The sequence below is a fragment of the Dermochelys coriacea genome, chromosome 9, assembly GCF_009764565.3.
Source record: "Dermochelys coriacea isolate rDerCor1 chromosome 9, rDerCor1.pri.v4, whole genome shotgun sequence".
In the NCBI taxonomy this organism is placed as follows: domain Eukaryota; kingdom Metazoa; phylum Chordata; order Testudines; family Dermochelyidae; genus Dermochelys; species Dermochelys coriacea.
The window spans coordinates 33698291-33712382 of NC_050076.1; the positions used below are offsets into that span (position 1 = coordinate 33698291).

The following is a 14092-nucleotide window of genomic DNA, read 5'->3' on the forward strand; positions in this document are numbered from 1 at the left end:
ATTTACCACAATATGAGGTACTCCTCTTTCTCTGCTTAGGAACTGAGCAAGCATAAACCTCAAAATACCTTTCTGTCCAAGGATATTGGCAGGGCAGTATGGGGTCTTGTCATTGGCAAAGCAATATTTAGAAAGTTGCAAGATATCTGAGAATGTTGTAGGCTTCTCAAAATTTAAGAAGTATAAAGGCATCATGTACCTATTTTACTTGAGTAAGTGTTACTTGAGTTGATTATCTTAAGGTAACTTTTTTTTTTTCTCTAGCAATTGTTGGGAGCACTAAATTTACAACTCTAAAAACAGATTAGATTTCATCTGATTTTTGAACAATTTCTGGCTAATGACTGCATCTCGTGCTGAATGGTTATATGTTTATGTAGTTCACACATGCAGAAGTTTAACATTTTAAACTACTGTACTTGTAAAGCATCTCTCTTTCCACTTGTGCATCCCTTCTCCCAGGAATTTGCAGCAATACAACTGTGCCACCTCCATCCATAAGGAAGTGTACAGTTTCTTGGACACTTGTTTAGTTGTCAACTTAATAGTGTATGTGGGTAGGTACCACTAAAAAGAATGCATTTCTCCCTAAATATATTTACAAATGCTCTGGGTTTTAAACAGTCCGTATCCTATGTCTTTCCACAAAAACATTTAGTTTTTGTGATGCTCTTTTCTAGAAAAATCTCCAATATAGAATGTCATGTTGACTAAACCTCATTATTGCTCGGTGTATATTAGTTACCTTTTAGAGTATCCCTTGACTTGGAACAGACTTAAGCCTTCCATGAAGATACTGTATTAAGTAAGAAAAGTATCTTCAGGAATCCTTTTCTGTGTCTGAACTAAGTGTATTGACTTTTTTTTCTTACAGTGAATGGTAGTGTCTAGAAAGGGTATGTCCCTTCAGGAGAGAGGTGCCAATGTCCAACCGGCCTAATAACAATCCAGGGGGGTCACTGCGACGTTCACAGAGGAACACTGCCGGGGCCCAACCACAAGACGACACAGTAGGAGGAAGGTAAGATCACTATTACCTACAGGTATATTTGAAAAACTCTGAACAAAAGGCATATATTAGTACGTAAATACAGTATGACTTGATGCTATTAAATTCAGTCTTTCAAGTTCTGTAATCCTAATAAGTGGAACTGCTGCGACTTCATACATGTGTTTTATTCAAATTACAGCTGCAGTGCTGTTGTAGGCTGAAATGATCAGGTGAAGTATAAAATACGTAATCTGGTTATATGTAATCTTCCGGCTACCATGAAATCTAGACACAGAATCTGGGAAAATTTAAATAACTTCTTCTCCTGAGCCACATAGCCCAAGAGTGATTTGTGAACTCCCAGACTACCCTGAAATGGGATTTATTTACATATCTCCATTACAGCAGGTAGACTGTGTAAACACCATTTCAGGTTAACTGACTCCTTTTAAATGGGACAAGTGACTGACATTTTTTCTCTCTTAGCAAGTGAAAACAACTGCGTGTATGATGTCAAAGCATTTTGCGTGACGAGGCCTGTTTGATCTCAAATTAGATATTTTTCTGCTTGATTAGTTTCTCAAAACACCTCCTGTATTTAAGAGACAACATACAAAACTGACTAACGAGGACTGCTGCCTTGTGCTGTACACACAGGAAGAGTGTGTTTCTTGGTAGTCAAGGAGGCATTTGGCCACGCTTTGGTCCACTAACGCTAGTTTTGATCTATCCAACGATCTAAATAGCAGTACGGTCGCAACTGTTCCTCAATTTCCTCTTGCCATCAGTGGCAGTCAGATGGAACAAGCAGTATCTGCCCACTACCTTTAGCAGAATTAACTTCTTGTAGTTGGGGATCTTGAAAGGAGTAAACCTCTAATTTATTACACCTTGGGGGGAGGAAAAAAAGACAGTTTTTTCCTCAGCACTTTATGCCACCATTTTGGCCTAGAATGGAGGATTCAAAGCTCTCAAGCTTCAAAACATGCCTGCCCTGCAACAGTCTTATTCCACATTCAGATGGCCATAGTCTGCTGTCTTGGTGAGAGCAATGTGTGAGACTGTTGCTTGGTTAGCTGTTCCTTTTTGACCAGGACAAGGAAATCGGGTTCACTTTGTTCAAGATGCAACCTGAGCCATCAATAAGGCACTTTGGACCCCAAGGAACAAGAATCAGTCTTCAAGGTAGAGCTGGTCTTAAGTCCTAGTCAGCCACTGTCTTTGCCAGCACCACACAACACCCAATGTTTGTGCCTGCATTCGTGGCACTGTTAGGCAAGGATTTGGAGCAGTTGTAAACCACCTTATTGGTGATCACACTGGCAGCGAAGACCAATATTGGCTCCTCACCAATGCAGGGGAGATCCAAACACCAAGCTATAGAGACTTCTCACACAGAGTCCCCTCTTCCAATCCTAAGACAAAATAGGGAACACTAAGCTGGCTCATTCAACAAGGAGATGTGGTGCTTTCTCAATCTGTGGCTCTGTACTGAAAAGGTACAAGATTTTTTCAGTACCTATACCTGACAATTCTGGTGATCTTGAATCACCGGTATCAACATTGGTACTAGTACTGACATCAGCATGGATAATAGAAACCTTAATGGTACTGGCTGATTTCAGTGTGCGAAGGGGTTACTATGTTTCTGGCACTGATGTCCTAGTTCTGGTTTCTTGGTACCTTTTTAAATTTAGAGCATCGCCTCTGCAGGGAGCTTATGCCTTGTCTCCTTCACCAGGGCACACTTTCTCCTCACTTTATCAGGGAAACTTTCTCTTTGATCACACTAATCAATGAGAGAGCCTCTTTGCAGACCAGGGACTCGAATTTCAGAGCTCTGTCTCATCCTCTTCAGGCATGACAATGGCCTGGTCAGTCATAGTGGAACCAGCCGTATCCCTATAATACTCCACCTTGACCCTGTTGGATGTACTGGGGACCTACATCCAGGAGGTGACCTGCATCCTATTGGTCAAAAACAATAGGAAGTTCTTTGAGGTCTTGCTCATGTCTATTCCATTCTAGGTACGTGCAAGACCACGTGCACCGCTTTTGGAGATATTTGCTGTAGCGGTATCAATAGGGCCCGCTGTAGTACCCTCTGGAGTGTTGTGCTCATGTGGCAGTATATCAGGTTGCCACGGGCCCTACGCCTCTCAGTTCCTTCTATTGCCCGTGATGGTTGGTTGGAGCTCTTGGTCTGTCTTAGCAAGAGCATTTGCTATTCTTCACTGTTTAGATCATTCTCCTTTTGTGTTTAGTTGAGTGATTAGTTAGCTGTTAGTTGTTTTTTTTAATAGTAATTTAGTAGTTAGAGTCCCAGCTAGGACTTTTGTCCCAGAGCGGGGCATGCCCCACTTCTCAGGCTTCAAGCCATGTTAAGAGTGCAGCCAGCTGATGCCCATCAGTGACCCTCACGATAGCTGTTGCAACTCCCCCAGAAGCTTTCATAGAAAAAGTGTCTGATCTGCAAAAACGTTCATTCCTGGACTCGGAATGGGACATTTTGATTTAGGGCCCTCCTCATGGAGGCTGACCCAGCATTTGAGCCCTTGCACTCTGACTCCATGCCCAATACTTCAGCATTGGCATGCAGTGCTCCACCAGCAGCGGACTCTGCCCGACACTGTTCTCTTCTTCCCCTCCCTCCCCCCCCGGTACCAAAGAAGCGGTCTAAGCAGACTGGTTCACAGGCACCACACAAGAAGGGAACTTCAGGCAAAGGACCTGTGTTAGACCTCGTGCCCCCTGTGGAGGCTCTTAGGGGTACCGCTATGGTCAGACCTCCTAGCCCAGAGAGGGACCTGTTTCCGACTCCAGGGGTAGGGGGTACTGGCCCATCACAGGGCCATCTGCGTGTGAAGTGGGCCCGGTGGCCAAAGAACAGTTTAGGCCAACCAGCACCGCAGGTGCCTGGCCGCATGGTGGATCCTGCCAAGACACCGGTACTGACTATCAAGTCAATTATGGGGTTGCCCCCAAAGACAATGGAGCATTGCCGTCCCTGGACTGCAGGCATCGTTCCCCTTCGCCAACGATCCTGGTACCGCAGCCTCGGTCTCCGGCCAGGAGGCCCAGATCTCCTGCGACAAGGTCCCCACCAACAAGAATGCATTCACATGGGATTCTGGAGTCATGATGCCAATCCCTGTATTCATGGTACTGTCAGTCCTCCCTCCAGAGATCGCCAAGGTGCTGATTGCCATCGCCTTGCAGATCTCCCAGGCATCAGCTGCCTCCAGTATGGGACCGTTCTTGGTCATGGCACCAGTCACTGGGGTCCCAGTACCATTGTTTGGGCAGGCACCAGTCCTGGCTGCCTCTGTACCAGTCACCAGTGAGGATCAGTTGAAAGACTCGGGGGTAGACAGCCCCTTCCTGGTCACCAGAAGGACAGTGGTCTGGGTTGGAGGGCCAGTTCATCCCTTTCCCCCTCCACCCCACCCCCAAAAGAGTGAACAGTCTCCTTGGCAGAAACCCACCAAGACACCTGCAGCACCAGCATGTGGTCAACAGCAATGGCCTGCCCAGTAGTACATCCTTGGAACCCTTGGGATGTACATGTTATGCTGGCACCATACTTCCACCACTCCCCCCAGGCTGCATTGGACAGGCTACCCCTAGCGCAGCTGGCACTGGAGTTGGGGCGTGGTGCCGAGTCCGAAGCAACTTCACAGGAGGCCCTGGAGGCCACAGAGCAGTTCCCAATTGAGCAACGGGACACCACCCTCTAGCAGTGCAGTCATCCTTGTCCCCAGACGAGGTGGTGACGGGGCCCTCACAAACCAATAGCAGAGGGTGGCTGCCAACATGAATTTGGAGGTCGAGAAGCTAGTTGAGGAGTCCAACCACTTCAGTGTTGTCCTCTCCTTTGCCTCAGCCCTGGTCGCATGGTCCATTCACCCAGGAGTCGTGAAAACTGCCAAGTCTGTGTATGGCAGACCCCATCTTCCATTCTGCCCGCATCCAAGAAGATCGAAAAGAAGTACTATGTCCCCACAAAGGGGTTTGAATACCTGTACGCACACCCACCCACAGGATATTGGGTCGTGTCTGCTGTCAACTAGAGGGCCAGGCTACTGGTACCCCCAAGAATAGAGATGCCAAGAGGCTGGACTTATTTGGGAGAAAGAGATTTATTCAACAGTCAGCCTCCAATTTAGGGTATCTAATCATCAGGCCCTACTTAGCTGATGCACCTGACCCTCGCTAGAACGCACATCTATATAGAGGGAACTCGCATATAACGTGATCGCGGGCGTGGATCCCAAATTTAATTACTTTAATTGCAATTCATTTTAACACGGTTTCCGCATTAATTTGGTATCGCACATGGATCCCAAATCCCACATTCTAGCGAGGGTCCGGTGTACAACTTAAATCTGTGGGAGGCTCTCCTCCAACTTGCTGATGATCGGGCTCAGGAATTTCTCACCTTGGCAGAATAGGGCAAGCCTGTGGCTAGAGGTGCCCTCCAGATGGTCTGGGATGTCAAGGACTCGCCATCTAGGGTGGTAGCCTCTGCGATAGCTATGAGGTGCAGCTCCTAGTTACAGACTTCTGGGCTGTCCCAGGAGATGCAAACTGTTCTCCAGGTTTTCCCTTTCAAGGGAACAGGGCTATTCTCCAAGCTAACTGATGCAAGGCTCCATGGCCTTAAAGATTCCTGGGCCACCCTCCGCTCCTTAGGCCTGCATACTCCTCAGCAGGCTAGAAAGCTGTTCTGCCCCCTGTTGTCAAGACCATGGGGTGCTCCTCGGTCCAGCTCCTACAAGAAGGACAGAGACTGGTTTTAAGCGATACCACTAGTCGTCCTTCCGTCTCCGTGCACAGCCTAGTCCTTTCAGGGACCGAGGCAGCCAAAAGTAGTCATTTTGGGGGTGTGCCCAAGGATGGTGCCCCAGTCAGTGCGCCAGATCTGCTCCCTGTCTTCCTCAACCACCTTCAACCTTTCTGGTTGGCCTGGTCCCGTATCCCCTCGGACCACTGGGTGCTTGACACAGTTTTGTCGGGCTATGCTATGCAATTTATAGCCGACCAATCCTTCCAGCCCCCTTCTCTGTCCCTTTTCAGGTATCCTTCTCATGAGCAACTCCTCGTTCAGGAAGTCAAAAACCTCCTGCACTTGGGGGCAGTGGAAGGGGTTCCATGGAACACGAAAAGAAAAGGATTCTTCTACTGCTATTTCCTAGTTCCGAAGGGGGCCTCAGACCTATTCTAGCCCTGTATTGCCTCAGGTATCTCAAGATGTTGAAGTTTTGCATGGTCTCCCTGGCCTCCATCATCCCCTCCCTGGATCTGGGAGACTGGTATGCTGCCCTCGATTTAAAGGACGCATATTTCCATTTTCCTGGGGCACCGGTGCTTCCTCCACTTCATACTTCGTAGGCCAGTGCTATTTCCAGTTCATGGCGATGCCCTTTGGTCTCTTGTTGGCCCCAAGAGTGTTCACAAAGTGTATAGTGCCAGTGGTTGCTTACCTGCAACGTCAGGGAGTCCAAATCTACCCGTACCTCAACGATTGGTTGATAAGGGACTGGTCCTCGGATCAGGTGCAGAGGTATCTTCATCTGGTCTGTTCCATCTGTTATGACCTGGGCCTAATAATAAATGAGAGTCAACCCTACCTCCAGTACAATGCATTGCACAGATCAAGACAGTACTCTACTCTGGTCCAAGCCTTCTTCCCCGAGACTCCTATTCCAAGCCATGGTGGACCTCATCCCATGTCTGCATGCCCAACTGCTCACCACCACTCACACGTGCCTGGGACTGTTAGGTCACATGGCAGCATGCATTTGTGGTCTGGCATACGTGACTCTGTCTCCAGTCCCTATATGCATGGCTGGGGACACAGACCAACTCCAATCAGCACACCATGGATCAGGATTCCTGACAGCATCCTATGGTCTCTCACCTGGGGGGCAAGATCCCGTGTCGGTGCTGGGAGGAGTCCCCTTCGTGGCCCCAGTCTCGTTGGTGACTCTTTTTTGTATCCGACAATTTGGACCTAGTACGTGGAGACCATCTGGGCAATCTCAGTAGGCAAGGTTGTTGGTCCAGTCACAATTGGTCCCTGCACCTCAACATCTGGGAACACAAGGCAGTTCACCTAGCCTCCCAAGCCTTTCTGCCTCACATACAAGGCATGATGATTCGGGTCCTGATGGATTACACGGCCAGAGTCGTCTTTATCAACAGATAGGGCAGAGCCAGGTTGTCTGCCCTCTGCTGAGAAGCTCTCCAGCTCTGGAACGTCTGTCTGCAGCACAACAGACATCTCATAGCGCCTCGCCTCCCAGGGGCCAAAAATGCTTGGGCAGACTGCCTCAGCAGGACTTCCTTGTCTCACCATAAATGGTCCCCTCACCCAGAGGTGGTCAGTTCTATCTTCCACAAGTGGGCAACTCCTTGGATGGACCTGTTCGCATCCAGGCAGAACAGGAAATGCCACTTGTTTTTTTTGTTTTTCTGCTTGTTTCAGGATATGGACAGAGGATCCCTGTCAGACACCTTCCTGCTCCCATTGTCAGGGGCTCTGATGTATTCCTCCCCTCTGGTGCCATTGCTGACCAGGGTCCTCCTGAAGATCAAGCAGGACAGAGTGAGTGCCATCCTCCTAGTGCCAGCATGGCCATACCAACATGGCCATGCCAACACTGGTTCAGCACTCTGCTGGACCTCTTGGTGGTGACCCCGTTCCAGCTGCCGCTCAGAACCATGACAGTCTTCTGGACCCAAACCTAGCGGCACGGCATCTGATAGCTTGGCTGCTGTGTGGCTAAATGTATAGGAGGGGCAGTGCTCAACCGAGGTCCAGAGAATCCAGTTGAGAAGTAGAAAGCCCTCCACCAAAGTGACCTACCTGGCCAAATGGAAGCGGTTCACCTGCTGGATGGCAGATAAAGGTGTTCATCCTGAGCAAGCTTTGTTGCAACTCATTCTAGACTACCTCCTGCATCTCAAGCACCAGGGCTTGTTGCTCTCGTAGATCAAAGTCCATTTCACAGCCATCTCACGCTTTTACATGCCACTCAAGGAAAGGTCAGTTTTCTCTCAAGGTATCACTGCCAAATTCCTTAAGGGCCTGGAGAGCCTTTACCCACACACCAGGGATCTTGTTCCTCCCTGGGACTTGAATCTGGTGCAGTTGTGGCTCACAGGTCTCCCCTTCAAGCCTCTGGCTTCCTGTCCTCTTCTGGAAGGTCACGTTCCTGGTTGGCAGGCCGACGTCGCCACGGGTATCTGAGATTTGGGCACTCATCTCAGAACCTCATTACACGGCCTTCAAGGACAAGGTCCAGCTAAGACTGCAGCCAGCCTTTTCTTCCCAATGTAGTCGCTCAGTTTCATTTGAGCAAAGACATTTATTTACCGGTCTGTCATCTTCCTGAAGCTGCATAAGTCAGAGGAGGAGTGCAGGCTACAGGCCTTGGACATCAGGAGGTCTCTAGCCTTCTACATTGGCAGGACCAAACAATTCTGTAAGTCGATGCAATTATTCATCGCAGTGGCCAACAGGACAAAAGGTCACACTGTATCCGCTCAAATAATTTCTTCTTGGATCACTGCCTGCATTCGCTTTGTTATGATCAAGCCAAGGTGCAACCCCCGGTGATTTGTCACTATCCACTCTCTACCAGGGAGCAAGCATCTTTGGCAGCCTCTCTGGCCCAAGTGCCTATTCAGGACATCTGTAGGACCAGGACAACTGGTCATCGGTCCATACCTTTATGTCCCACTATATGCTTACCCAGCAGGCCCAGGATGATGCTGGCTTCAGTAGAACAGTACTGCAAGCCGCTAAGGTGTGAACACCAAGTCCACCTCCACAGATACTACTTGTGAGTCACCTAGAATGGAATCGATATGAGCAAGCACTCAAAGAAAAAACTGTTTGTAACGGTTGTTCTTTGAGATGTGTTGCTCATGTCCATTCAGCACCATTTGCCAGACCATTATCTCGATGAACAAGAACAGTTGGCAAAGGAGGAATAAGTTGGTCTTGAGCCTTTTTGAGCAATGCCTTTCATCCCCTCCCAATGACCTGTCACTTTCTTCGACTCCTGACTATATGGAGGCTTCCAGGAGTTTCTGAAAGAGCTCAGACCCTTGAAATAGAGACTTCGATGATTGAAGATGATAAAGATTACTAACTTTTTGATACTTTGCATTCTTCCACTCCTGCCAGAATACCACTACCAGTTATTGAGGATGAACCAACTAATATCTGCTAAGTGTTTGTAACTTTGTTCTCCACTCAGTACCCCAAAGGAGGTTGGACCAATCTTACACGTGCATAATACCAGATTCATTAGTTGTTTTTCCAGTCCATGAGAAAATTACAGTCTGAAAGGACCCCAGAAACAAGGACCCAAAGAAATATCATCTTTTTAGAAGTGGCTTGTTGGTCAGCATCATTCCAGCTACAAATATCAATATATCAGGCCTTGTTTACAAAGTACCCTATCCAAGTTGGTAATGTTATCTCCTTTCTAGCCAATGTCCTTCAGGAATCCAGAGCAGAGTTGAAAACCATAAATGGCAAAGATTGAATTCTGCCGCAAAATCTCTACAGGCAGCCATGGATGCATCAGACAGTGGCTAGATCCATGGCCACTGCAGTAATTATGCACAGAGCATCATGGCTAAAAATCTGACCTCTCTAATGTGGTGGAAAGAACACTTGAGGACTCTATCCTTTTAAGGTTACAGACCTATTAAGCACATGCACTGACCCCATGTGTTAAATTTCTTAAAAGTTTAGAGGACTGTACTTGGCTCACTGCCCAGCTCCACCTGAATCACAAATTACACACTTCCTAGATATCAAGGGAAGACTCCCACCTACCCTTAGCAACTGTTCTGTGAATTTCCACCTAGAAAAAAGTTGTCATTCAGAGGTGACAGTTGTCTTCCTCAGTTGCTGGCCAGTCTTCATCTGCTTCCAGGTAGCAGGTTTGAAGCAGGAGTCCATGCTCAGATAAGACCAGAGCCATTCTCGTACCTAGCATTGGGATGCTGGCTTTCCCCCTTTTTGCTTGGATACAAAGTTGACTGACAGATGGGTACTGAAACTGTCAAGGCTAATTCATCTAATTTCAGTTCTTGTCCCTACCTACCCACCCCTCTTTACTGTCGCTCTTTAGGAACCCTACTCATGAAAAACTTAAAAGAAATGGCTTCCAGGCCAAGACAAAAAGCAATAAAAGAGGATCCGTATACTCCTGGTATCTCCTTATTCTGCAGAAAAATAGGGTGTCTTTGTCCTATCCTATACCTAAGGAGACTGAGTATTGAACAAATATATATGCGCAGTCTCAGACTGAGGCAAGCTTTGCCATCCTGAATCATCCCTTCAGGTTCAAGACTGGCTTGTAGCTCTTTCTCAAAGACTTTTATTTCCTGTGTGCCAGATGAATTGAAATATGGAAGTATCTGGGATTTATAGTAGGACCCAATTATTAAGAACTGCCATACTGGGTCAGATCAAAGGTCCATCTAGCTCAGTATCCTGTCTTCCAACAGTGACTGATGCCAGGTGCCCTAGAGGGAATGAACAGAGCAGATAATCATCAAGGGATCCATCCCCTGTCGCCCCTTCCCAGTTTGTGGCAAACAGTGTCCCCAGCCTTTATCACTGCCCATCCTGGTTAATAGCCCTATCCTCCATGAACTTATCTAGTCTTGGCCTTCTACATCCTCTGGCAAGGAGTTTCACAGTTTGATTGTGCATTGTGTGAGAAATACTTTTTTGTTATGTTTTTTAAACTTGCTGCCTATTTTTCATTTGGTGACCCCTGGGCCCTGTGTTATGAGAAGGAGTAATTTACACTTCCTTATTTACTTAGACCTCTATTATATCCTCCATTAGTCCTCCTTTTTTTTCCCAATTACTACCAATACCATATAAAGCTCTATCATTTATGCTCTTCACAGCCCTGAGATAGGAAAGAAATGCCTAGCTATAGTGGCTACATGTTTGAAGAGATAGGGCATTCACATATATCCAAATCTATTTTGGATGGTCAAAGGCAAACTTCATCAGGACAGCTCTGATCTGTCCTTCACCTGTTCAGGCAGCTGGACATCAAGGTAGATTACAAAAGTGATTTGTTCATAGGAGTAGTTATCAACTCCAAATCCACAAAGGTATGTCTTCCCAAGAACAGGTTTCACTCTATTCAGACAGTAATTACCAATATCAAAAGGAATCCATCAACCACAGTAAGAACCTGCTTGAGATTTCTGCACCACATACAAGTTTACACATACATAACATTGTTAGCCAGAGTTCACCAACATGGACTTCAGCCAACCATGTAATGAATGCATCTCCCCCTGAGGTATCAGATGAGTATGAGTTGTGGTCCTAAGTCTCATGGACCACCAGTCCAGTGACTACATAATCCCAAGAACATTCAGACGGGAGTACTCTTCACTTCCTATAGACACTGATCATGGATGCATTAGGAACAGGCTGAGGTGTGCACACTTGGACCATGTGAAGATCCAAGTAACTTTGTTCCCAAAAAGATAGGACTACACAAATGTGTTAGAATTACAAGTAATCAGATTAGCTTGTATAGTGTTCCTAACGGTTCAAAAGAATTCTACTGTACAGATGTTCAAACAGATCTGTAATATGTTACGTAAACAAGAAGGTGCCCCCTCATCATCCTGTCAGGAGGCAATCAAGGTTATAGACATGGTGTCCTCATGGGTTTACCTTAATGCTTCATCTTCCAGGAATCAGCAAGAAGTTTGGTAGTGGGGGAAATCCAATTACAGATTCTTTGCTAGCAAAGACAACACTTAAAGGGCTACACTCTTGCTCCAGCGAAGTCATGATCCCAGGATCCTTGCAAGCTGTCTCCTCTTCTCCCCCTCCACTCCCAATACTTAGGATCAAGATCTCATGTAAGAATATCCACCCCTCTTGTTGAATCCTAGAGAGAGATGCAAACACACTGATCTTGATGACTGACCCTGATGGACAACTCTGGTTAATACATCTGGTCAGCCTCCTGTACTACTACTAGATATAATAACTCCAGATTGTCTTGAAATATCACTTCATCCAGACCAGAAATCACTACATCCAGCAGCCTGGATAGTTGAGTGCTACTGACTTCACTGCTGAAGTGCGAGAGATCCTGCAGTGAAGCAGAAAGCTGGCCATGAGGAAAATCTATTTCTTTAAATAGAAAAGGATTTTCAATTTGGACAACCAACCACAATAGTGACCCCTTGGAGGTTCTGTGCCTAAAATCCTTAATTGTATTCTACATTTAAAAACACTCAAGACTCAGTTGCACTAAGTCCATCTTGCAGGGATTTTTGGAATACTTCCCTCCAGTGCAGTCATGTTCATTGTCTCATAAGCCACTGTTTCCAGACTAAAGTCCAATTTTTTCTCTAAAAAATTAAACCTCTTTTCTCATTCTGAAACTCTAGAAATAGTAGCTGAGAGCACTTGTAACTTAGACTTTGGCACACCAACTCCTGAGACAAAATAACTTCAAGCCTCTTGGATTCAGCCCATCTTTTCTTCCCCTCAATTTACAGGTCAGATTGCTGACAAATCTCCAAATTCTACTTTTTAGTACTGCTGAACTATACTCTCTGGAATATACTGCCATGATATCATTTGAGGTTGAGTTTATTTTAGAGGCATAGTTTTCCCTTTATGTGGAGGAGAACAGTTTAAATACAATTAAAAAAAATAAACAGCATATATAAATTTTCATTCTCCAGAGTGGAGTTGGTGTTCCAGCTCTATTTTTATTAAAAGAAATTCATAACCTTTTTTCACTGAATTTTTTTACACTAGATATACTGCCAAGTCAAAGTCATCCATTAATCAATGAAGTTATGAAGACTTTTTCCCTTATGGTCAGGCTATTCCATAATTCTCCACTATGGGTTTTGTATTTTCTGTATACAGTGGCCAGTACCAGATGCTTCACAATAGTTGCACTGCATGGATTACTGCCACACTAGATCACATCAATCTGTATAGTCCTGAAAGCCCGTGGGAGGAGTTATGCCAGGATGTGAAAGGGGGAGGCATGAAGATAAGGAGACTGTGGACAAGCTATACATAAACCTTCATGGAAGAAGAACTAGAGGGGCTATTTAAGAGGCTATTTTAGTGAAAGTAATCCATCAGACACAAACATTGTGGAGTGGCTGCCTAACAGCTCTATGAGGTTGCAAAGAATTCTGATGGTAATTGGGGGTATTAAAGTATTAACTTTTTTATATGCAATTGTTAAAATATCATTTAAAGCTAGGTGAGTTTAATATAATAAACCAACATGGGACTTGTAATTGAAAATTGCATCTCTAATGTCTTAGGCCATGTCTTCACTACCACTTTTGTTATTACTTATGTTGCTCGGGGGTAGGGTGTTCCCTCCCCCAAGTGACATAAGTTACACCAATGGTGCTCGCTACACCAGCTCTTCTATGCTCTCTCTCCTGCTGGTGTAGAGCAGGTACATGAACAATCTAGGGGCACTGATACACCTGCAGATGTAGAGCGCTTTGAGTTAAACCCGCCTTCGGAGAGCTTAGTAGGGAATGCGCTGCAGTCTGTCTATATTGCCAGCTGCAAGCGCACTGGCATGGCCACGTTTGCGGCATTGGGAGCCGTGCATTATGGGCAGCTATCCCACAGAGCACCTCTTCCCATTCTGGTGCTGTGGCTTGTGGGAAAGGGACAGGGGGTGCAGGGCATTCTGGGTCCTGTCCCAATGCCCCATGATGCATCGGTTTGCATCCCAGCAGTCTCTGTGCTTCCGTTGACATTTGGCGCCATCTTTCAACTTTTTTCCTACTACGCCCTCTGTCTTCCCTTTCGGTCTGTGGGAATGGAGCCCGAACTGCTGAGGAGTATGCTGACGAGTCTTGCCAGCACGTCACATTTGGCAGTCGAGTTATTCCTTATCATCCAAAGTGACAGTGAGGGCTCTGATATCAACTCGAGTAACACGTATGACACGAGTTTGCTTGTGGCATTCACAGACATGCTTACCACTGTAGGATGCCCCTTTTGGACTCAGGCAACAAGCACTGAGTGGTGGGATCACATCG

At 46.3% G+C, this 14092-nt stretch overlaps 1 protein-coding gene across 11 annotated transcripts in view; it reads left to right on the forward strand.

Annotated features, from left to right (window-relative positions):
* The window catches only part of TRIP12 (thyroid hormone receptor interactor 12), a 175188-nt gene that overhangs the window by 42337 nt on the left and 118759 nt on the right, over window positions 1–14092 (forward strand). For all 11 annotated transcript variants that reach the window (XR_006274455.1, XM_038416259.2, XM_038416257.2 and 8 more), the window contains exon 2: window positions 875–1021. Coding sequence is in view for 10 of the 11 variants with exons in the window: in XM_038416259.2 (XP_038272187.1) it covers window positions 924–1021 (98 nt within the window). In the remaining variant the exon portion in view is untranslated. The remainder of the gene's footprint in view (window positions 1–874; window positions 1022–14092) is intronic.